General features: G+C 42.7%; 1 protein-coding gene across 3 annotated transcripts in view; it reads right to left on the reverse strand.

Annotated features, from left to right (window-relative positions):
• The window catches only part of RIF1 (replication timing regulatory factor 1), a 66,002-nt gene that overhangs the window by 38,119 nt on the left and 4,766 nt on the right, over positions 1 to 23,117 (reverse strand). For all 3 annotated transcript variants that reach the window (XM_090045760.1, XM_090045758.1, XM_090045759.1), the window contains exons 3-13: positions 22,599 to 22,695; positions 20,817 to 20,947; positions 20,644 to 20,738; positions 16,965 to 17,154; positions 13,675 to 13,767; positions 13,439 to 13,577; positions 7,448 to 7,599; positions 5,175 to 5,295; positions 1,041 to 1,214; positions 677 to 787; positions 354 to 416 (exon numbers count right to left, since the gene is read on the reverse strand). In XM_090045760.1, coding sequence (XP_089901886.1) covers positions 354 to 416; positions 677 to 787; positions 1,041 to 1,214; positions 5,175 to 5,295; positions 7,448 to 7,599; positions 13,439 to 13,577; positions 13,675 to 13,767; positions 16,965 to 17,154; positions 20,644 to 20,738; positions 20,817 to 20,947; positions 22,599 to 22,695 — 1,366 coding nt within the window. The remainder of the gene's footprint in view (positions 1 to 353; positions 417 to 676; positions 788 to 1,040; positions 1,215 to 5,174; positions 5,296 to 7,447; positions 7,600 to 13,438; positions 13,578 to 13,674; positions 13,768 to 16,964; positions 17,155 to 20,643; positions 20,739 to 20,816; positions 20,948 to 22,598; positions 22,696 to 23,117) is intronic.

Genomic DNA, 23,117 nt, shown 5'->3' on the forward strand with positions numbered 1-23,117 from the left:
TCAATATGGGAAAACAGAAACAAGAACTATGGTAAAAAGATCAGATGGATATAAATGTTTGCTTGCTTTCACCTGACAGTTTTCAAGGTTTTTATATATGATATGGCATTTATAATGAGTCTAGAGTACACAGAGCTGTTACTCAGTACGGATCACTTCATTGCAAAACTTAGCCATTTATGCACGTTACAGGTGCCTGAATCATATAGAAGATTAAAATTGTTTCTGGTAGGTGTCATACAAGAAGGAAATTTTAGGAAAGGTCTGGCTTGACGAACCAAATGCTTCCATAGGTACAATCTAAGAATTTATGTTTTAGTCAACCATAACATATGTAAAATAAATGTCATTACCTGACTCAACAGCTACCTTCACATAACTGATCATGTCCTTCCAGACAACATTCAACATGGCATCTACAAGACAAAGTGAAATTTTCACTTACACTGATACGAAATGAACAAAAGTAGTAACCACAAAAGAAAGCTGATGCTCAGGTTTGGACTTTGAAATCCATTTCAAATTTAAATCTACATCCTCTACACAAAATTACATGCAGTAGAAACAAAAATTCCATTTCAATTATTTCACATTATGCTATTAAAAGCTTTGTTTTCTTGGGGTTTTTTTCATGAAGGGCAGGGAAAACAAGCTTATTCCATGATGGAATTCTTACCAGGAACCTCTTTTCCAATTGCAATGAAGCCATCCTGAACTGCATTTATCAGAGTGCTTGCATGCTTACAAAAAAAGGAAGGGCTACTGATCAGTGGATATTGAAGAGGCTCTAGGAGGGTAAATAAAAACACACACACATTATATCAAACCAATGTTTTATGCGAGTACCAGCAAGAAAAAAAGAAAGCTTAAGAGCAGGGTGTGTTTTAAGTGTTTTATCAGATATTAATACTGAATTAATTCTCATATGGTGTCTTGTGTATTATGTGCATCTATAGATTTGGCAAAACGTTGTGGAAAATAAATAATCTTAAAGACTAGCCTCTGTTTCAAAAGTACTTTGAATAACATAGTACAAATACCTAGACTAAGTACAAGTTTGCTTTGCTGGGCAAAAGTCAAAACATCTGGCCCCATCAAGAAGTGAAGCAGCATTTCAATTCCCAAGAGCTGAATGGAGGGAATCACCAACATTCCTGCTATGCTGGAGTTGAAATTAAGCCGGGGGGTGCCTGGACTTCCAAATGAATAAGAACCTAAAAAAAAAAAAAAGAGAAGAATTACAGTTCTTGTAGTAACCCACCACTTTATTTAAATGAACTAATTAAGCAAGAGAAAACAGATTCAAACATACTATCAGACAAAGGTTCTTTCTACAAGTGTTTCCATTTTTATACTATGTACATTATGCTTTGCAAGGATCTCAAAGCTAGGAACACAACCCAAATTGTCAACACCTCAAGAACTTTGTGCTTTAGATATAAAAAGTGTCCTTCATCATTTTAGCAGAACTCCTACTATTGCTAATAGGTATGAAAATTACCAATTGCTCATGGTTCCCTTAAGAAGAACAATTTTTCAAATTACTTTGGACATTTATGAAAAGTTTGTATTTTGTCACATAGTTTCCTAGTTCGTAGGGTTGGAAGGGACCTGAGCAGATCATCGAGTCCAACCCCCTGCCATGGCAGGAAAGAGTACTGGGGTCAAACAACCCCGGCAAGGTGTTCATCTAGCCTCCTCTTAAAGACCCCCCAGGGTAGGAGCCATCACCACTTCGCTTGGAAGTTGGTTCCAGATCCTAGCTGCCCTGACCGTGAAGTAGCGCCTCCTGATGTCTAGTCTGAATTTACCCTCTGCCAGCTTGTGACCATTATTTCTAGTCACTCCTGGTAGCGCTCGGGGGAACAGGGACTCCCTGCCTGCTGGTCCACCCTGACCAGTTTGTAAAAGGCCACTAGATCCCCCCTAAACCTTCTCTTGTGGAGGCTGAACAGGTTCAGGTCCCTTGGCCTCTCCTGGTAGGGCCTGCCCCTGATCATGCGAGTGGCCTTCCCTCTGGACCCTCTCCATGCTGTCCACATCCCTCTTGAAGCGCGGCACCCAGAACTGGATGCAGTACTCCAGCTGCAGCTTGACCAGTGTTGCATAGAGGGGGAGGAGCACCTCCTTGGACCTGCTTGAGATGCATCTTTGGATGCATGACAAGGTAGGGTTGGCCTTCCTGACTGTGTCCCCACATTATCGGCCCATGTTCATTTTGCAGCAATAATGACTCCAAGATCCTTTTCTGCCTTTGCACTGACAAGAAGGGAGTTCCCCAGCCTGTAGGTATGCAGCTGGTTCTTCCTCCCCAGGTGCAATACCCTGCACTTGTCAGCGTTGAAACCCATCCTGTTCTCATCTGCCCACCCCTGTAACCTGACTAGGTCCAATTGCAACCTATTCCTCCCTTCTAGCGTGCCCACATCCCCCCACATCTTAGTGTTGTCTGCAAATTTGAACAGGGTGCTTTTTACACCCCTGTCCAAGTCACTGATGAAGATGTTGAACAGTGCGGGCCCGAGGACTGAGCCCTGCGGGACCCCACCGCCCACATCCCTCCAGGTCGAATAAGACCCGTCCACCACCACTCTCTGGTTGGACGGGGTGCGGCCCTCCAGCCAACTAGTGACCCATTTGACTGTGTAGGTGTTGATGCCACAATCCCCTAGTTTTTAATGAGAATGGGATGAGAGACTGTGTCGAAGGCCTTCCTGAAGTCCAGAAAGACTATGTCCACTGCTACACCTGCATCTAAGGATTTTGTGACCTGGTCATAGAAGGCCACCAGGTTGGTCTGACAGGATCTGCCTCTAATGAACCTATGTTGATTGCCCCTGAGCATAATCTCCCCCGCTGGCCCCTCGTGGACATGTGCCAGGATAAGTCTCTCAAAAAGCTTACCCAGGACTGAGGTAAGACTGACTGGCCTATAATGTCCTGGGTCCTCCTTCCTCCCTTTTTTGAAAATGGGAACGCTGGCCCTTTTCCAGTCCTCCGACACCACACCAGAGCACCGTGAGTGCTCATAAAGCCGTGCCAGGGGTCCTGCGATGACATCTGCTAGTTCCCTCAGCACTCTGGGGTGGAGATCATTTTAATATGCATTTCTGTCTTCTTTTTCCCTGACCTGTAAGAAGCGCTTATAAGCTTCCTGGGTCTCATTCACAATAATTTTCCATTCTTTCAACCCTATCCATGTCCTAATTCCAAAAGCGTGGCCTGCCTGCATCAGCACCATGAAATGCACCACATCTAGGTATGTGAACAGTTAAAAACTTAACCAAACAGCTCAGCGATAACCAGTTTTAGCTTACTAGTTATAGTTTAGATCGGGGTGGGCAAAATACAGCTGGTGGGCCAGATACGGCTTGTAGAAAGGCTTTGTCTGGCTCACGACGGGTTCCTTGGTCCTGCCCAGTGGAGGCATGTGCATCCATCCTATGAACACCCCACATACCCTCAAACCTTCCCCCACAAACCTTACCCTCCTTCACACACAATCATATATACCACAGACACCGCACCCACCCACACCCTCCACCACACCTGCAGGCCTAGAGGGAAGCACTGCTCACTGCTGCACGCAAACATAACACACACACCCACACACACTCCCAGCCACCCTGCCCCTGCACACAGCTCCCCCCACAAACCCCATACCCATGCACACATCCCCACAACTCCCCCATACCCACCCACAGACATCCATGCATACCCCTGCACCCCACATACACCCCCCACAAACCCCATACCCCCCACCCATTCACCCCCACAGTAAACAAGAGTAAGACTTCATTTTGAGCTATTATGCAATCACTTCTCTATATAAGCACAAACACACAAATCAGGATAAAAATATTTTTTTAAATAGAATTAAAATATATTACTATGGATGCTTAATTTTTAGTAAATAATTTGTTTGGTTTTTTTTTTTGGTTTTTTTTACAAGCTTCAAGATGGCAAACCCCCTTCCCAAAGGAGTGCTGCCAGGGGCAAAAGAAGGGGACTTCTGGTGGCAAAGTTCAGAGGTTAGGGGTTGGACTTCCAGTCCCAGGATGGTGACCAGAAGGCAAAACCACCTTTGCAGCTCACCAAAACTTGTTAAGCAGCCCTCCAACCAAAATTATTGCCTGCCCCTGGTTTAGCTCAGGGCCAGGAACAGTCCAGAGGGAAGGGTGGGAAGGAAGGGTGGCCCCGCAGTGCACCAGTAGGAGGCAGGGCAGAAGGGAGAGAAGGACAGAGGAGCAAGGAGGGGAAGGCAAGGGGTAACTAATACCTAACAGGTGTGCTACCTGTCTCTCCCTCTCCCCTGCACTGCTGCAGCTGGCCCTGGGAAGCCATGCACAGGTGGCTGCAGCCCCTCGCTGACTGCTGCCACCCAGGGCTTCCTGGGCTGGGCTGCCTGTGTGGCAGGGCTGCTTTGGCCTTGGCTCCCCGCACTGCTTTGGGAGGGTGGGTACAGCTCCTCCTCCATGGCAGGGCAGGGCAGAGCAGAGCAGGTGCTGGCCTGAGGCACAGCACCCCACCTTCCCCAGCTTCACAGAGCTGCAGGCTGGAGTACCAGGTGGTAATGAAGAGCATTATCACGGAAAGGGAAGGGAAAAAATAGGATTTTGATCATACTGGGTAGGTAAAATAGAAAAAATAAAGTAAGAGATGAAAAGGTGTAAAATGCTAAATGATGCTGTTTTGAAGTACCAGTATATTTCTAGCCAATACTGAAGCATACAAGGTTCCACAAATAACAATTATACATGGCTATAAACAAACTTATAATAGTGAGAGAAAAAAAAGTAAACGTATATTGCAATTCATACATATTAACCAGGTTTACTTTGTTAAAAAAAGCTATAGCTGATGCATGGAAATTTATACAGAGGAAAGTTTTTAAAATACTGCCTATGTAAAGGTGATGTAGTTTAAACAGACAAACATATAATTGAGGTACACCTATATTCAAAAGTTATTGAACCATTACGTCATACAAATAAATATTTTGAATATAGATGGATGTTTAGCATCACAGGGCTAAACATCATCTGCAATTCAAGGTACAATGCAAGATACTGAAGACTGTATTATCTGATGTACATTGTCTTGTACCATTCAAGAGAATTTACTGTGATCAGTACTTAATCCGATTTATAGTTGTTAATAGGCTTAATTCGTACCTGATTTCTGTGTAGGTGCTGCAGTGGCTAAACTCTGATTGGCTGATACACGGGAAAGAGTTCCTTGAAGTATAGCAGAAGAATCTGGACTTAAAGTGCTTTGGATTAATGGAACACAAACCTGAAAAGATATGAAATGCCAATGATAATATGTATGTGATGGCAGCGATAGAGAAATGTAGCCATGATGGTCTAGGAATTATGCAAGGGGAAAAGATTTTTATAGGTAAAAGCTTTTATTGGACCAACTGGATAGCTGGGATAAGTCAGACAAGTTTCTGAATGTAAAGCATTTTCTTCATGCTTTGTGTTTCAAAGGTTGCCTACCTTTATCCCAATTATCCAGTTGTTTCAATGAAAGATATCACCCATAAAAATTTTTTCGTCTCTTGCAATATGCATGACACACACAAAGACAAGTTAACAGTAAGAATCAGTTAGCCCTACCACCATTTGAATCAGGGGACTATTATCACTTGTACTTCACAAGCTGTCATGATTTGTTGCAGCAGCAGCCTCTCTCTGTGTTGCATGAAGAAAACAACTCAAATCTTTAGGACAGGACTGTCCACCTGGTTGCCCACATCTGGCCCACAAACAGTTAACATACAGCTCCTGGGCTCCTACCCTGGGGCAGCCAGGGTCTCAGACTGGACAGAATGGCAGGAGGCTTTTGAGCTCACTGCCTATCTGACAACGTTGTAATACACTACCTAGACCTGTTGTGAAATCTTCATCTCTGCAAATTTTCCAGACCACGTTAAACAGCTACTTGGCTGAAATGCTTTATTCAGGGGTGATGCAGCATTAGGCAGAATCGTTCTAAGCAGTTGTGTACCACAGATTTACACAGATAGACTACTGTGCCAATATTTTCCATCTTACTTCTGTAGGTTTATTTACTGAACACTGAACTAAGGTTTTAAGTACATTTTTCAGTTGCATGGATTCATATGCTCTTAATAGTGCAGACCTCAGCAACATATATGGTTGCAAGCTCAGATCCAGGGGGGTATAGCAGTACAGTTGCACACTCTTTCCCCCCTCCCCCACCCAAGCTCTTGATTCCTGCTCCCAAAGTTTAAAATCAACTGCCTGGCAGTGGCAGCAGCATTTCTATTCAGACAGGACTGACAGTCAACTGACTTTGTGGCTCATTACAATCTACCTGACTCCTGCTAAACTCTCTTTGCTCCACAGGTGTTAGCCACCCTCTCGCCTTTTTAATGGCATAGACATTGCATTATTCAAGATATCCTTTCTTCTACAATTCTGCTGTCTGTTAGCCAGTCCTGGTAATCTTCATTTCACAGCCCTTCAGATTCTCAGTTCTAGCTAAAAACAAACTCAGGTGTGGTAATATTAAATCAGGTGCGGTAAATGTGACAGTGAAATGATGGATGTACCGTCAAGATGTTCAGGAAGGTTAGACTTTGTTTTATGAGTCTAAATAAGAAATGTATATTTAACTATCATGATTATAGTAATAGAACAACATCCTTTGACTATTTTTGCCTAGGTTTTAGTGTTTTTTAAACTTTATAAAGTCAGTGCATATTCCAATAAAGTTATATTTCTTTTTGCTCTGATGTTAAGCTGAATAACATACTGTTAATATTATTCCCCCTAGAATATTTCTAGGGAGAATAATAATAATAATAATAATTCTAGCTCCTTTTTAACTGGAGAAAATTTTATGTGGCTGCTTTTCAGTTGTTGGGGAAAAAATGGTACTTTTTTAAACTCAGTGCACAACTCAGAAGAGGCAGCACCTTAGTTGGACACAGATCGCTCTATGTCTTTGAAGATCGGGAGCTTCAGAGTTTTTTTTTTAATGCTTTTTTCTAATAATTGACTGAATCAAATTTAGCTAAAAACACCAAAAAGCCCTGCTGAAGAGCCTGATATTAACAGAGACTGTAGAGATGGATTTAACTAATGTACTGCTGCTTCTGTTAAAGCACATTCCCCCCACCCCAAAGTCTGCAAGCAGTCTGTTATATGTGAAGGTGCACCGCCTTTTTCAAAATTCAAGGTATGTTCATGGTGGGGTGTCCAAATTTAACTGTTTAAACATTCTCCTTAAAATTTAGCATTTTTTAAAACAAATCAGGTTTGATACCTACAAGTATGGTTGTCTTTTTAGTAACTGTTTTAGGACTGAAAGTGATAGACAGACCAGACAAACAGGTACAGAAAAGTTCTGAGATGCTCAGCTCACACTAACAACACAGTTTTAACAGAACAGTTTAGCCTATGTGCATTTTTGTTACCTGTTCAAAGTTGGCAGGCAGCTGAGGTCCAAGCCTCACCAGTAAATACCACCAAACCTCCAGTTTCGTCAATGCCAAAGCCTCTGTTCTCACATGGATAGAGCTCAACGGCTGCATTAGCAATTTCAGCCTTTTTGCACTGCACAATATATCTTGAGGAACAAAAAACATATTTTAAGAGATGCAATGGGAAAAAATACTACGTTATTTTGCAGCACAGCAAAAAGGGAAATTTCTACACTGTAAGGTTCCTCTCTTTCAATTAACAACCTCCAACCAAGCAACACTGTATCTTTTTACTCAACCATTTCCAGTGTACTCAATATTATTAATTATAGCTAACAGGAAAAGAGAAAGGTATTCTTCCATTTTTACACAAGAGCCTACCAGAACAGATACAAAAGGTGTGCTGTGAATAACCAACACTAAAAGAGTTATTTCATTTCAAAATAAGACACAGGAATATAAAGAAAAAAAAATTATCCATACAAATCTTGACAAAAAAAATCCCAATGGCAAAAACCCAGTTTTGATGTAGAAATTGAAAAATGGAAACTCTTTAGGTTTTCTAAAGAAAGCCTGAAAAATTAACAATAGGGATTTCTGCAATAAAGGTTTTTAAGGGTGTCCATACTTGTAGACATCTAATAAAAGATTTAAAGTTTTACATCAGATCAATGGCATTTCTTTTTCTAGACACAAAGCTTACTGCATGCACTAAGGGGCTGATCTTGAGCTGAAAAGCCTGCAGAGAGTCTGAGTATCTTCAATGCTGTTAATCTACATCCTTAAGAATCTTTATCATGTTTCCTTTTTGAATTATGAATTTAGGGAGAATGATTCCCACCCCTTATTCAAGTCTAGGAACAGAACAATGCAAAATGTGCCCACTAGTCATGACCTGTAGAAACGATCTATTATGTAAGGCTGCTAGACTTTTCTCTCTATAAAATGTTTACCTTGTGTTTGGGACAATGGGCAGAGGTCCATTTGTGGACAAGAGAATTTGAGTAACTGGACAGCCTTCCAGGACTTCCTATACTAGCTCATTATTAAATGCAGAATCCAGGTAAAGGCTCCTAACTGTCAGTCGATTCTCCAGAGACACTGTGCTAGCCATCTCAAAAACTACCTCTCACTCCATAACAAAAAGATAACATGACAATTCAGCACTGTTTAAATGATTAAACTATATACCAGTAAGATGAAGCTCACATAGGGGCAGTTCTCACCTCATACCATGGACCTTCACAGCCCAGGACCATGCAACTGTATAATGTAGCTTTAAGTGTCCTTGATCTGGGAGCCAATGGGCTCTCCTCTGCGCAAGGACATTTAAAGCCACTGTGTAAAACCCAACCTAGCTGTCCATGGGAGCTCCTCAATGCCCAGACATACATACCCCAGCATATACAGCTGGGCATCAGGGAGTTCCCAGGTCCCCAGCTGTATGTGCAGTTTTCATGCTGGAGGATGGGGGGGTAGAGGGCTCCCTAACTACGCTCTACTGACAGGTCAGTGACACAAGCAGCTAAATATGGGGAATCTTGTATGCACCTGGCCAAATATGGACTGTGAAATGGAGAGCTCCCTGATCCACAACTGACTGTGTTACAGTCTTTTTCACCACACATGCACCTGGCTGCACCCATGCTGGGTATGGACAACTAAATACCAGGAATCTCCCCTGTCCAAGTGCAGGCAGCAGCATGCCTCAACAAATGGTGATGAGGATCCCCAAAAACACATGTCTTGTTATGCATGTCTGGCATGGTAGGACAGATGATTTTTTAAATCTGTGACAACTTCTGAAATCCTAATCATGCCACTATACTGACATCTGCCAGAGGCCTTTATTGCTACTTGCAATCACCCTTTAGCTCTTCAAAGAATCTATAACATCTATATCCTTTTATACAGCAAATAGCAAGAAATAGTAATTGATTTTTAACATGCAGTACAGTGACCCTTAAGAAAAGGTGGAGAAATCTGTATTTGGAACTTTGGAAATGTATCTAGGAACCATAGATGTTAAAGTCAAAGTAAACATTATGAACTCAGAACAGAAACAGAATGTCGCCTGACGTCTCATTTGTGCCACCATAAAAATTTTATGGAGATGTAAATAGACTTTGCTACCCTTTGTCAGGCCATATCAGAAGAAAATCAGTGTCACAAGAAACAGCAGTAAAATTCTACTGCTTTATTGCAACGGACGTCTATTACATCTGTGGCAGGAGAGTGTGGGCAACCTGAACTTCCTGCAAACTCCAGCCATTCAGGGTTGTGCTCTTTGTGTGTGAAGGCTGTTCTAGCCCCCAGAGCACCTGCCCAAGTTTCCCCCACTTAGAGAGGCACTCTGGAGAATCTCATGGTGCCTTTTTATAATGGGGGAAGTCAGGGTTCCCGGCTTAGAAACCCAGCCCTGATCTCCAGGGTGCTCCCTGCAAGCAAAAAAAACCCACACAGATCCTGGAGTGAAGACCCTTGTGCCCTGTGCTTCCACTGGGGACCCACTTACTCAGACCTGCCCTCAGAATCTCTAGGGACCTATCTGGATAAACAGGGAAAGTCTAGCTTTCCCCACTTACCCAGACCTGTCCCCAGGGAGGCCAGAAGCAGGTCTGGGTGAGCAAGGAAATCCACACTTTCCCCACTTATCCAGACCTACCCCTGAAATCTCTGAGGAAACATCTGGGTGAGTGAAGAAAGCTGGCCAGGTGCTCTCAGGGCTTGAGGAGCCAAACTCTTCCTAAAAATACTGAGGGATACACAGGATCAGGTCCTAAAGCTTCTAGAGAAAACATTGCCCCTTGTCTCACACCATCAAGAGGCAGGACAAGTGGTGACATGTTTCACCCAATGAAGCAGATCAGCTGTTCTGTGACACTTCATAGCACAGCTGCTCCACTTTATTCAGAGACATCCATTTCCAGATTCAGAGATCAGCATTACCCATCTGCAGTTCCCAGTCTGAAAGATATTGTTCTCCCCCAAAGCAAGGCAGCGTTCCAAAGTTTTATTTAAAATATTTAGCTATCTTGAGGAACGTTGCTATATGTACTGCATCACAAAATCCAGTGAGTACCATGGCTCAGATCTCTAAATTATTTGTGAAGCATCAGGAAAAAACTACAGGAAAGACTTAATGCTTGGATTATCTCCACTCAGGGTAAGCAATCTATGTTTATAGAAGTCTCTACATGTTCGTTCTTGAATATGCACATGATGAATATCTCCTTTGGGCCTATTCATGGGTGAGAAAAGATACAGTTTTCAGCTATTCCTCTTGCCTGTTCTATCATAATCCACAAGCGGATTTTGATGATGAAACATCAGAATACCTTTGGAGAACATTTCTGCAACACACAGGAGGGCCTAAAGAGTCCAGAAGATGCTTTTTAAGTTGTACTATCTTTATTCATTTTTTGCCACAAGGAAAGATACACCAGCTGTGTACGAAATCTACCAATACTTTTGGGACACCAGTTTGGAGGGACAGTCGCATTTAAAGTTTTATATGCAAGGCAGAACTGCATAAATGCTTGTCTACTTCCCCAAAAAGAGCCATATGTACCACCACTACCGTGCTTGGACTAAGAACTCAAGATATGAACGAGGGGGTTTATAGAAGTCCCAACGATCTTGAGAAGAAACCTGAACCCTGGATCTCCCTGCAAATGATTTTTCCTTATGGGGAAATCTGCTGAAATTCTTATCCTTTGCCAATAAAGCTACTGCAATGTCTAAGCTGGAAGAAAAACACACATGCATGCTAGGTTAGAAGCACTGGATTTCTGTAACAAAAAGGGGGAAGTCAAGGATACATACAATGGAAAAAACCTAAATTACTTCATCACCCAATATCGCAGTTTACACTCCTCCATGTTCAGCTATCTCAGACTTGACAGTCAGTTCAGTATCACTAGCTTGTACCCTTCTGTTTTTAAAATATCTGGTTCTGAAACAGATAGTGTAAAGGGAGACAGCCATTTGGCTATGAAATCCAACAAACAGAAAAAGTGAGAATTTGCTCCCTAGCTCCAAAATGATGTCCTGTGACAATGCTAACAAAGATCTATTAGTGAAAGTAAAACGGCAACAGATATACACAACCTGTCAAATACCATGTTAGCAATTTCTAGCAACGTAGGAAGAATTGTGCAAAGAGTGTTTATTCTTGGGAGACTTTCCTTGCTTGCTCCATGTTGAGTTGGGAGGCTATGTTTGATGTCCAAAATGGAAGAAAGGATTATGGGAATGCTTCATAGTTTCCAAAAATGAGAGGGAAAGAACACTGGACTCTCTACTTATTTTTGGCTAACAGTAAAAAAGGTTACTAATTTGAAACTGTGTTTAGTATGGCAGAATTTTACTAATGGTTACTCTATAAAGCAGGTATTTGAGGTGCTCTTTGAAATGACAAAGGCTTCACCTGCATAACAGGAATGAAAACAGTCTTAACTCTACAGCAGGTACAGAGGGATAAAATGCAGTCTGGCTGGCCGTGTTAGGAGGAAAACATTATATCAATCTGTGTCACTTTATAGAAGATATTGGAAATTAATAAATGCACATTATTTGCATATATCTGCTACTGCATTATGGTAACAAATATAAAATCAAATATAGATATAGCTGAAAAATGTATGTTACCTGTGGCCCTGAAGGTTCTCCATAGCATGATTATTAGGAGTGTGTCAAGCAGGCCCTATTCAATTTGCATTCGGCCTGAATCAGGGACAGTGACTCAGTTCGTTGATTCAGATCACTAGCCCCGATTTGATTCGTCCAAATCCGAATCTGAAGATTCGATGCCAGAGAATCAGCGATTTGGACATAGACACAGTTTTAAATGTTTTTTCTACATAACCTGAAGTACCAGTGCAGCTTGTGAACACTGCGATGCTGGGGTGGGTAGAGTGTCCCCCCCACACCCTGCTGGCTCAACGATTGGCTGAAGCGGGACCCTGGGTGGCCACCCCAGACCCAGAAGGCACCAGTTGCTGAGTTGGCAGGGTGAGGGGGGGGGCTCCCCACACGCTTCCTGGTGGATCGGGAAGTGTACTGGGAGTGCTTCTGGTCCAATTCTGGGTCTGCTGCTGAGTATACTAGGGAGCTGCCTGCACTTCTGTGGGACACTCCATCTGCCCTGGCATCTCAGCATTCACCAGCCACCTGATACCTTGAGCTATGTAGGAAAAACATCTAAACTGTCTCTATGTCTGAATCTCTGAACCTTTCCGATTCAATTCGGAAAGATTAAAGGGCCCTCTGATTCAATTTAGATTTGAAGATTTGGCCACCAAATCTCCACTGAATCGAATCAGGGAACGAAGCTTCACACAGCCCCACTAGGGCTGTGTGAAGCTTTGGCAGCCAATTCCAAGAAGATTCAGCCTGATTCGGGGATCAAATCTCCGAATCCAAATCGAATCAGGAGACTAATTAAAAGCTCCAAATCAACTGGAAGCCAAATTGATTCGGAAAAGCTTTGGCCGATTTGTCCATAGACTAAACAGGCAGCCAACAGCTGCCTGCAGCTGATAAGTCTGTTGGGGTTGGGACAAGCTGATTAAGAAAGTTCTACTTCTTTCTGTTGATTTTCTTAAGGAATGTGTGTAATGGAGAAGAAGATACAATCTTGCACAGGTTTTATATGATTATACAAAAATGTAATTTTGAATCTCTAGATGCTGAACCATTGTTTCTCTTCTCTCAGGCCATGAGAGAACTAAATATGTAGCATAACCCTATGCGTTGTTTTTCACTATTTTGTGACATTTAGTTGAACTAAATGCAACAAATGCTTTTTTATTTTTTCCATTTTTTTCTTGTAGCAAGAGAATTAAAAAGGACTGTAAGTTAAATATTGTCTCCCTGAACTAGACAAACGTGAACACTGCCATAATCAGCAATAAAACGTGTACTCTTTTGTTAGGTTAGTCTGCAAATAAACTCAAAAAAGCATTAAACAAGTTTTCTATCTACCTGGATTCAGAGCAAAATTATCTATCAGACTCTTCCATGCAATGAAGGCTATTTTCTTTACCACTGGTGATCCACTACGGAATCCAAGTTCTTCCAGTTGCAACAATGAGTTGATAAAACTGCCACTACGATGAAGTGTCTAAAGGTAAAATAACATTTTCACACAATGAAGACATTTACATTGTGAGTGTATTCAAGGAATCCTATAAAAACAGCGGCATGGAACTTCTGCTTACCTTTCCAAGTAGCTTGACAAATAAAGGCCACAGTTTCAGCACATAGGTCTCATTCTTTGTTGAGAATAATTTTTGCAGTTCTGAAATTAGCTTCTGTAGGAAATAAAGATATTTTACTTGTGCAATTAAAAATCTAGAATGAATTGAAATACTGTCTTAAATGTCTTCAATGTAAGTTCTAAAATACTTAAGTGGGAAAGAAGTGATTGCCATAGCATTTAACTGTGCTACTTCAATATGATCCAGCCCTAATAATTTTGCACCAGACAATGAATTGGGATCCTTAGGCAAAAGTCTGTGTTTCACCTCCATGGCAAAACATAAAACTTTCATCCCTAAGACATGAGGCAGGGCACTGAGGTTTTTGTGTCCTCTCAATCTTGGCATGTTTTGGGGTCTGAAAATATCCCTGGTGCTACTTAGATAGGCCCCCAGATTTATATTATGACAGCATCCCAGAAGCCCTACTCAGATTCTTCTATGTTGTGAGCTACTGCCTTGCTCCATTACACTGCTCCAAGCCTTACATCCTACAACACTAGGGCTTTTGATGGCGTTCCCAGATGAAAGCCATAATGGAAAGGGAAGGAGAAACATTTCATCCAACAGGAACTAAGCATTTTATATGGGCATACTTTACACCAGGGTGTCAAACATACAACTGGTTGGTCAAAACCAGCCTGTGAATCTATTCCAGCATGCCTACTAGGTAGAGAGGGTGAAGCATGACCTGCCACAGTATTTGTAGTCCCTGGACCCTGATGGATATGGTCAATGGCAGCAGGCCTTCAAGCGCATTACAGCTGGTGCTGGCACCATGAATCTGACCCAGGACGAGCACCTCCGGTATGGATCTGGCTCCGAGCCCAAGCTAAGTTTAATACCCATGTTTTACATACTTTCTGTACTGGCCCTTTCATAGGTTGCACTTGGCTATGCAGTGAGTTGGACAGACAAAAAGACCTTACATTATCATATTGTAGAAATGGAAAGAACTATCTGTACTGCAGTAATAACTAGAGGGCAGTAACAGAACAAAACCCGACTGTGCTGGTCACTGTATAAACATAAACAGTCACTGTTCAGCCTTCTATGGTGTTTAGGACAGTAGGGGTACACTAATAGAGATTTTTTGGGACAATACCAATAGCCAATTTTTTAACAACCCATACTGGCAGATACTGATCCGATTTCCAATGTGACCAGGCAGCATGGAGAGCAGCCAGGTCCAGGGCTGGTAAGTGGGCTGTGTGAAGCTTCAGGTGGTGATTCAATTCGGAGATTCAGTCTGATTCGGTGGCTGAATCTCCAAATCAAATTGGGATCAATTAAAAGGTCCGAACTGATTCAAAGCTCTCCGAATCTTCAGAAAAAATTCAGAGACCTTCGATGATTCAGACAGTCCCCGGTGGCTGTAGCCAGGAGCTGCAGCTGGACTTTGAGCTGGTAACTAGGGGTTAGGAGAGGGGGGGCTCTGCAGCAGGCTCCAGGGACTCATGCAGAGCCCCCCCACACGGTGCAGGGCAGCAGGGATTGCCCCTGCCGGCGAGTCCAGGGGGTTTTCTTGGTTTGCTTTTTTTTTTCCCCCCTTAAAGGGCCAGAGCTGTAGCAGCCATGGAGGGGGAGGGTTGGGGAACTTATGCAGAGACCCCCCCCACAGTGCGGGGCAGTGGGGATCACCCCTCCCCCCTGCTTGCAGTGAGTTGGGGCTGCTTCTTTTTTTTCCAAGTGCTAGGAACTGGAGATGCAGAGCAGCCATTGCCAAGCTGGGAGAGCGGGGATGGGGCCTAGGCAATTTGGAAATTTGGCTAAATCATCAAATCAAATCACTGTCCCCCAAAATCGGCTGAATCTGAAGCAAATATTAGCTGCTTTGCACAGGCCGACTGGTAAGTCTGTTGTGAGGGAAGTGTTGGGGTGGTGGAAGATCAAGGTCCCCCATGAAGAGGGAGAGTGCGGCTGCGGCACATGCCGCACAGCTGGGGCTGGGCACCAGATGGAGCCGGGAGCAGGCTGTCCAGCACCCCGGGAGGGTATGTGCCCCTGGATGTGCACATGGGGCAAGGGCAGGCTGCTGCTGCAGGCTGGGACCAGGGCTGCACTGGGCTGCTTGAGGCAGGTGGTGGCAGAAATCCTGGGAGGAAGGTTACAGTGAATTTTGGGGTGGCTGCAGGCCCCCCTCCCCCATAGCCTCCTTCCCAGTGCTGTTACCACCTGACCTGAGTGCAGCCCCACTGGGAAAAGCCCAGCGCCACCTCCAGCCCCAGTGGCAACCCACTTTTACTCCGCACGCAGATGCAAGGGCATGTCTCCCATCCTGTCACTGCACCCCCTGAACAAGCCGCTCATGGATATATCCCAGCTGTGCAGCACCTATCTCTGCCCCAGCCCCACTACCTCTCTCATGGTGGGGGCCTTGATCTGCTACCCCATGCCCCTTCCCTCATCAGACTTACCAGCCAGATCTGGCAGCTCTCCATGCTGCCAGGCTGTGCTCCTGGCCACCTGTGTGCTGCGCTGCAGCTGCACGCATGCACAGGGCATTTATTGGCCACATCAGCCAAAAAAGCCAAATGCCAATGCTCTCAATTTTCCTTGTATCAGTACTGATCTGATATGGAACCGATGCATCAGTGCACTGCTACAGGACAGTCTTATGGACCTGTCACAAAAGTCTTTTTTAGCTGCAAGCTTTAATTCATTTGACCTTTAGTTTTGATGATAATGAAAAAGCCAAAGACATTTTACACAAGTCAAACATAATTTTGCAAGGCTGACTAAAACAACTGGTGATACAGAGCCATTCATCTGGAAAGCAGTGAGTCTAATTTAACCTAATTCCATATTTATGTATTGATATTAGCCAAAGTTTGCTATCATTAGACTAGTGAATTAGATAAAGTTAGCTGATGGTCTTGGTTCTTAATAGCTAAACCTTCCAACAAAGTACAAATGAATAATAAAGGCAAAGCCCCTTCCCAAACTGGGTTGGATCACACTGGGACACTGAAACACGCCATTTGCACTTAATTCCCAGGATGAACTTGGTCTTAGAGATTAACAGGCCTTCAATTCTATTGCACTGTCTAGTTTCACAAGTCAAATTCGCTTGAAATATATACAACAAAAATACATTGTATGAAGCAGCCTATTTAGTTAAATATGACTCTGAAATATGTCTTTATTAAAGAAAGCTAATTTACCTTCTCAAACATAATAAAGGAATTGCTAGAAGTCTGGCATCTTTACTATTCTGACAGAAAAAAAATGAAAACACACTTTCCACTTACAGTAGACATAAGATGTTCAGTGATGGCTGCCACTTCTTGCTGTTTCTGAAGTAACAATGGCATACCCATCTCCAATGCAGCTGCACCTCGCAGTTGCACCTTATGAGCCGAATGGACAACCAAAGGAATGATCAGCTTTGCCCATCTCACAGCCTCTTCTCCCATTTGAGTTGGAGCCTGTTCCATTAGACTGAGTTCAAATAGGTACACACAGAAATTAATAAACAGGTTATAATTACCGATGTCCATGCCAAAAATATCTTTAGTCAAGGGTAGACAATACACTTTAAATTTAAACTATATCTATATACATTTCATGAAAATACAAATTAAATTTTGAAAATCTCATACTGTGACTATCAATTCCATGCTGAAAAAAATAAAGTATGGCCAAAAAATAGAATATTTACAAAAAAAAAGCACTGATACGTTATCTTCCTTTTCCATACTAAGTAAGATTTGCACTATAACTGAAAAACCAAACAGCTTCCTTTGAACTAGTTTTATTCAATGAAAAGTTTCCAGTTCTTGATGAAAACTAAGGTAGCAGATACTACCCAGATGAGGAAGCTCTCCATTATGTTAAAAGGGAAAGAAGGTCTAGAACCCTCTGAACTACAGAAGTCATTCTTGAAGGATACCATCAACTTAAAATAGGTTCTTCTTTCTACATTGTATTTACTTTCAGGTACTACACCTAGATTATTTACCAATTTTTATAATTACTTTCTATCTTTAAAAACATTTGTCTCACCCCTGTGCACAATTCTCCCTCCCACCACCAAAAAGTGGGGGGAGAAAGGGAAGACATTAATAATTAGAGGCAAATTATTAAAACAAAAAACTGCTGCCAAATACATAGTCAAAAGAAATAATTCTCTAAGCTTTCAGTTTTATAGCAATATTAGGTGTTAGTTATAATGAGTAATATTCAGTCAATTATTAATGTAGAAATTAATTAAGGCCAGCTCAGGGATGGCTACACAAGTTGCAGTTACCCATTTGACTAATGTAGACCTTACGGCTGTGAGAAGTTTCGGTCACTGATTCGATTCGATGGAGATTTGGCCCGATTCAGTGGCCGAATCTCCAAATCTGAATTTAATCAGGAGACCCTTTAATCCTTCCAAATCATATCACAACCCTCCGAATCAATTCAGAGAGAGTTGATGATTCGACCATAGATAGAACTTTAAATGTGTTTTCTATGTACCTCAAGGAACCAGGTGTCCTGGGAATGCTGAGATGGTGGGGTGGATGGAGTGTCCCACAGGGGCGCTGGGGGGGAGGTCCCCAGCACGCTCAGCAGCAGACCTGGAAGTGGACCAGAAGCACTTCTGGTCCACTTCCAGGTCTGCGGGGGAGTGTGTGGGTCCCCCACCCCCAGCTCAGAGACTGGGGCCTCCTAGGTCTGGGGAGGGTATGTCACAGGAGCACTGAAGTGTCCTGTGCCTTAAATAAAGGAAATGGATGGCTGTCAATCAGCAGGGCAGCGCAGCTGCGGGTTGCTGTGGTAACCAGCCGGTCAGGTGACCGGAAGGGGGCAGGGCCGGGCCCTTTATAACAGCTCAGGCCTGGGCCCAGGAGCAGTTCCCCTTTGGCAGCTGCAGCTCTGCGGGAGAGCTGAGCAGCAGGGTCAATGATGGTGGTTTGGCTGGCTGCAATGATGCGAGGGGACAGAGAGAAAGTCCAGACAGCGGTAGCGACTGGGAGTCAGCACTGTGTGCAGTTGGGATTGTAAGCTGGTAGGCCATTTGTTACGTGGTAGCCGGCTGGCTGACTGCTTGGTTTGTTTATGATTATATCGGAGGACCGGGTGAGGCTGTAGGGGTGAGAGGAGGCTCACAGGGGCTCCCCAGTAGCCTGGGGGTTCCCGGTGCCCATCGGGGGCACAGTGAGTAGTGGCACAGTGAGACAAGTGCCGGAGAGGCGCTCGGTGTGTGGGGGTTGTAGCCCCAGCCGCGGGGAGGCACGGCGTAGGCCCCAGGGTGGGGCAGCAGGCGCAAAGAGCGTGGCGTAGGCCCCAGGGTGGGGCAGCGGGCTGAGTGGTAGCCCAATGGCGGCTACGTGCCAGGTCCAGGGACGCCGGTAGTAGGGTGGCGGCTACGTGCCAGGCCCAGGGGCACTGGTAACAATAGAAGTTCTAGAGAGGGGCGCCGAGGTGGGACAGCCTCGGGGCGCCAAGAGTGTGGTAAGCCCAGGGGTGCCAGAGAGGGGCACCAGGGCATGACAGGCCCAAAGGGGCGCCAGAGAGGGCATCAGAGGGCAAGGGGCCAAACAACGTCCAGGGAACAGCTGCGAGGCTTGGGGCATGCTAAAGGGGAGGTAGGAGGCATGCATTGCCCTTAAGGCAGGGGTGCGCTGAGGCACCCCTTACAGAGTAGGGGTAGTAACACGCACCGTTCACCAGGGGATAGAGGCAGCCTCCCATCTAAACTTAGTACCAGCAAAAACGTGGCGGGCGAGAAACAGAGGGTGAAGTGACGGTAGCGGGGCGCTAGGGAGTTCACGGCCGCTCCTAGGCCCCACCCCTTCACAGGGCACCTGGGGTCCCTCCGCAGCCGATCGCTGAGCCAGTGGGGCGCAGGGGGCCATGCGCTCCATAGTAGACATGGAAGTGGACCAGAAATACTTCCAGTCCACTTCTGGGTTCACCACCAAGCATGTAAAGGGCCCCTCCCACGCTCCTGTGGGACGCTTCATTCGCCCCACCATCACAACATGCACAAGCCATGCCTGGTACCTCAACGTATGTAGAAAAAACATTTAAAACTGTTCGGCCAAATGGAATCGGGACACTGATCAGAATCAACAAATTGAATCACTGTCCCCAATTCGGGCCAAATCCGAATATGGCCCGTTTCGCACATCCACAGTAGACATATCCAGAACAAACATAACAAGGTATCAAAAATGAAGTGCAGCACAAGCAGTAAGCTTATTTTGCAAGGAGCTCAACTTCATTTCTGACTCCATCCTAAATCTTAGTGACTCACTGTTAGAATAAAATTATCACCACTCTGAGTGAATTTAAATATACTATTTAAACTGTACCAACAGGTAGAGTTTGTTTTAAAGTTGTTTTAGTCCCAAAATTTAAGATTTGGAATTAAAAGGTATTACAAAACAATATGGAAAATGAAATAAAGATGAACACTTAATTTAATTTTTGATAAAAGTAAAATTTGGATGTAAACACTTTCATGTAACAACTGAACTCTCTCACATAAGTTTTCATTTCCCAAAATCATTAAAATGTGGAAAGCCAAAAAAAAAAGTAAATTTTGAAAAGCAGATTAGCATTTCTACAAGTTTCTGCTTTAATAATTTACAAATGATTTTTATCTGGATATTGTCCATTATCACATCAGAATCATTCCATTTCTGAAGAGACATTTTGCAAGTAAGACTGCCTGGCAGGCTTTAGAAGCTCAAAAGATATAGTTTTGGGGCAGTTCACAAAAATCTCAGGCTGTATATTATTCTGAGTTTTTCTTCAGAATCTGGAAGACATTCCTTAGTATAGTATACATCTAACAATTTTACAGATGCCTAAATTTTCTCCTTTACCACATTTTATTCAAATATGGTTCTGCCTCCCCTCCCCCCACAAAAAAGAGACAAACCCCAAAACAGCCTTAACAATTGTTGTAAAAATCTAACGATACAGGCCACATACCGTATAATAACATTTAGTGCTTCATATTCAACAACCATGGACTGTACATCTCCTTTAGTAAGTATCATTTCTAGTGTAGAAATGATACTGGGCACCTGAGGAAACAATGGCACAGTGGTTAATTCAATCAGAAGATCAATTTTACTAAATAAGTAGAGAATTAAGAAACTCACCTCCTTCCCAACAATTTCAGAAGGAAATGTCTGCTTAGAGATCACCCAAAGTGCTCGAGTGCGGGTATTTTTGTCTGAGGTTTTAAGAGCAATACTGCTCACTGTTGAAAGTAATTCTTGCATTTCAGTTGCTGAAAGCAGAACACACAGCGTTCAAATTCTATTTTCAGAAATCCTAGTCAACTTTTTAGCAAGATTGTGTGTCACTCAAAAATACTTTTGCTAATGATCACAGATGTTTATTTGCAGTTGTTATTCAAGAGCTATGTAACTCCAAATCCCACAAAGTCTTCATTTAATATTTTAAATATAAGTACATTAAGTTTCCAAAAGCAAGGCTAAAAAACTGCACCAACAAACAAAAGATTTGAAACAGCATCAATATATACTACCATCTATATCAGTATTACAAAAAACTGAAACACTATAAATTTTCAAAGCACATTTCCATCTAAAAAAATGTGTTCCTAGAAAATTAAAACTGGAAGATTAGATATTACTTTAATTTTTTTTCAGTGATTCTGTTTGTTTTTTGCAGGCATTTGATAGCAACTATCTACTATAAGGTTCACTATTTTGCTAAAGGTGCGCACCCATCCCAGGCTTTGTAAAAAGGTATTCAGTTAAAAAAGCAACAAAGTTAAAGCTGACGAGGCAGCAGGCAAGTGTGCAAAGAGAAGAGGGAGAGGATAAGAGTCGTGAACATTTTGATAATTTTCTTTTTAAAACTTGCTTAAGAGACTTTTTAAATATAAAGGAGGAAGACAAAAATTGTAAGGAATCTTGGACATATTATTTCAAGTGTACTCACAGATACTTGAGCTTGAAGTTAGGAAGTTTCAGTTAAAAAGATAATGCCATCCTTTTAAATATATTTATGTAGTTCAGTGATTTTGTTTTGTTCACACAAATGTTTGAGATATTTTTTCATGAGATTTTTCAGGACCCAACCCTCATTCCCCACTATTGTACTAGTCAGGGTAAGACTCTTTAGTGTGACTGACCAACAACTATTTAATAATTGGTAAGAACCCATTTTTGCATGTCTTCTATTATTAATTTCCTTTCAAAACAATTCTAATATTCTAAAATTTCCTGCAGTGCACAAGAGACATTTCCTGCAGGTCAACAGCAAAAGTGGCTGACCTATTTTGGTAACAAAATAGCGATTTTTGCTAACAAAAAGTTTAAATGCATTAGCAATTTAGTAAGTTAACTAGTTACACTAAACTCACTTAATTCCGACTACTGCATTGTTGGAAACAATTATACTGGGAGTGGGATCAGAAGCAGAAGATTGATAAACTACATGGAGAAGCTTGCATTGCTGGCTGTTGCACTGTATGTGTTTTGTGAGGAAGAAGTCATATCAGTCTATGGTATTTTGCTTTGACTTCTTTAGTATTCATTTCACATTTAGAATTTTTTTTAAAAATCCCACAAATTAAGGTACTTTATTACTACTAAATCTATGACTAGCATTTGTACAGACAACTGGAAGATGCATCAGTATTTCACCATACTGTCATAAAAATGCTAATGTTCTTGGGACCACTGAATTAATCACGTCCCTATTAGTCATAATCCAAGCTGCTCTCACAGCCTGGAATAAATTCTACAAGAAATCTCAACATTTTGCCTGCTCTGGTGCCTGAAATTAGTAACGTAAAAATACAAATAAACACACAAGTTAGGTGTAGCGCTGGAGTGACACTGTAGCACATTTTAAAAATCTAGAATACAGAAAAACAGTCTGAGCTTTTTTTTTTTTTTTTTAATTACCAGATAATTCAGATGTAATCTTCGAGTTAAACACGCAGAATCCTAAAGCTTGCAATGCTGCGCTACACAGCTCTGAGTTTTCACTAGAAATATGTGCCTATAAAAAGAAAACAGTTCATTACACCACTGACTCTCATGGCTGATTACAAAGAGTGACAATGCATCCTATAAATACTAAAATGAGTTGAACAATATCAATGAAGTAGAACTGAAATCACTTCAAAAAAGAAAAAAAAGTTTGACAAAATTTAAGCCTTTAGGCTACTGAAAAGCGTACCTGTTTCCTAGGGCAGGAAAAATCAAATCTGAGTTTACAAAGCAAGTTGAGGTTTTCAAGATACCTTTGCAACTTTTACACATGCTCGGGGGGGGGGGGGAGGGCGGGCGGGCAGTGCTTTAATTAAAACAGCTCTTGGTGCTTGAACTGAAGTTCAGTGAGCTTTAGTTCAAGAACCCTCACCACCATTCTTAAGGGCAGGGATGCTGATACATGAGATGGAGGAAACCACTGGAGCACAG

The sequence above is a fragment of the Crocodylus siamensis genome, chromosome 4 (genome assembly GCF_052110815.1).
Source record: "Crocodylus siamensis isolate JL-2025a chromosome 4, ASM5211081v1, whole genome shotgun sequence".
Classification (NCBI taxonomy): Eukaryota; Metazoa; Chordata; order Crocodylia; family Crocodylidae; genus Crocodylus; species Crocodylus siamensis.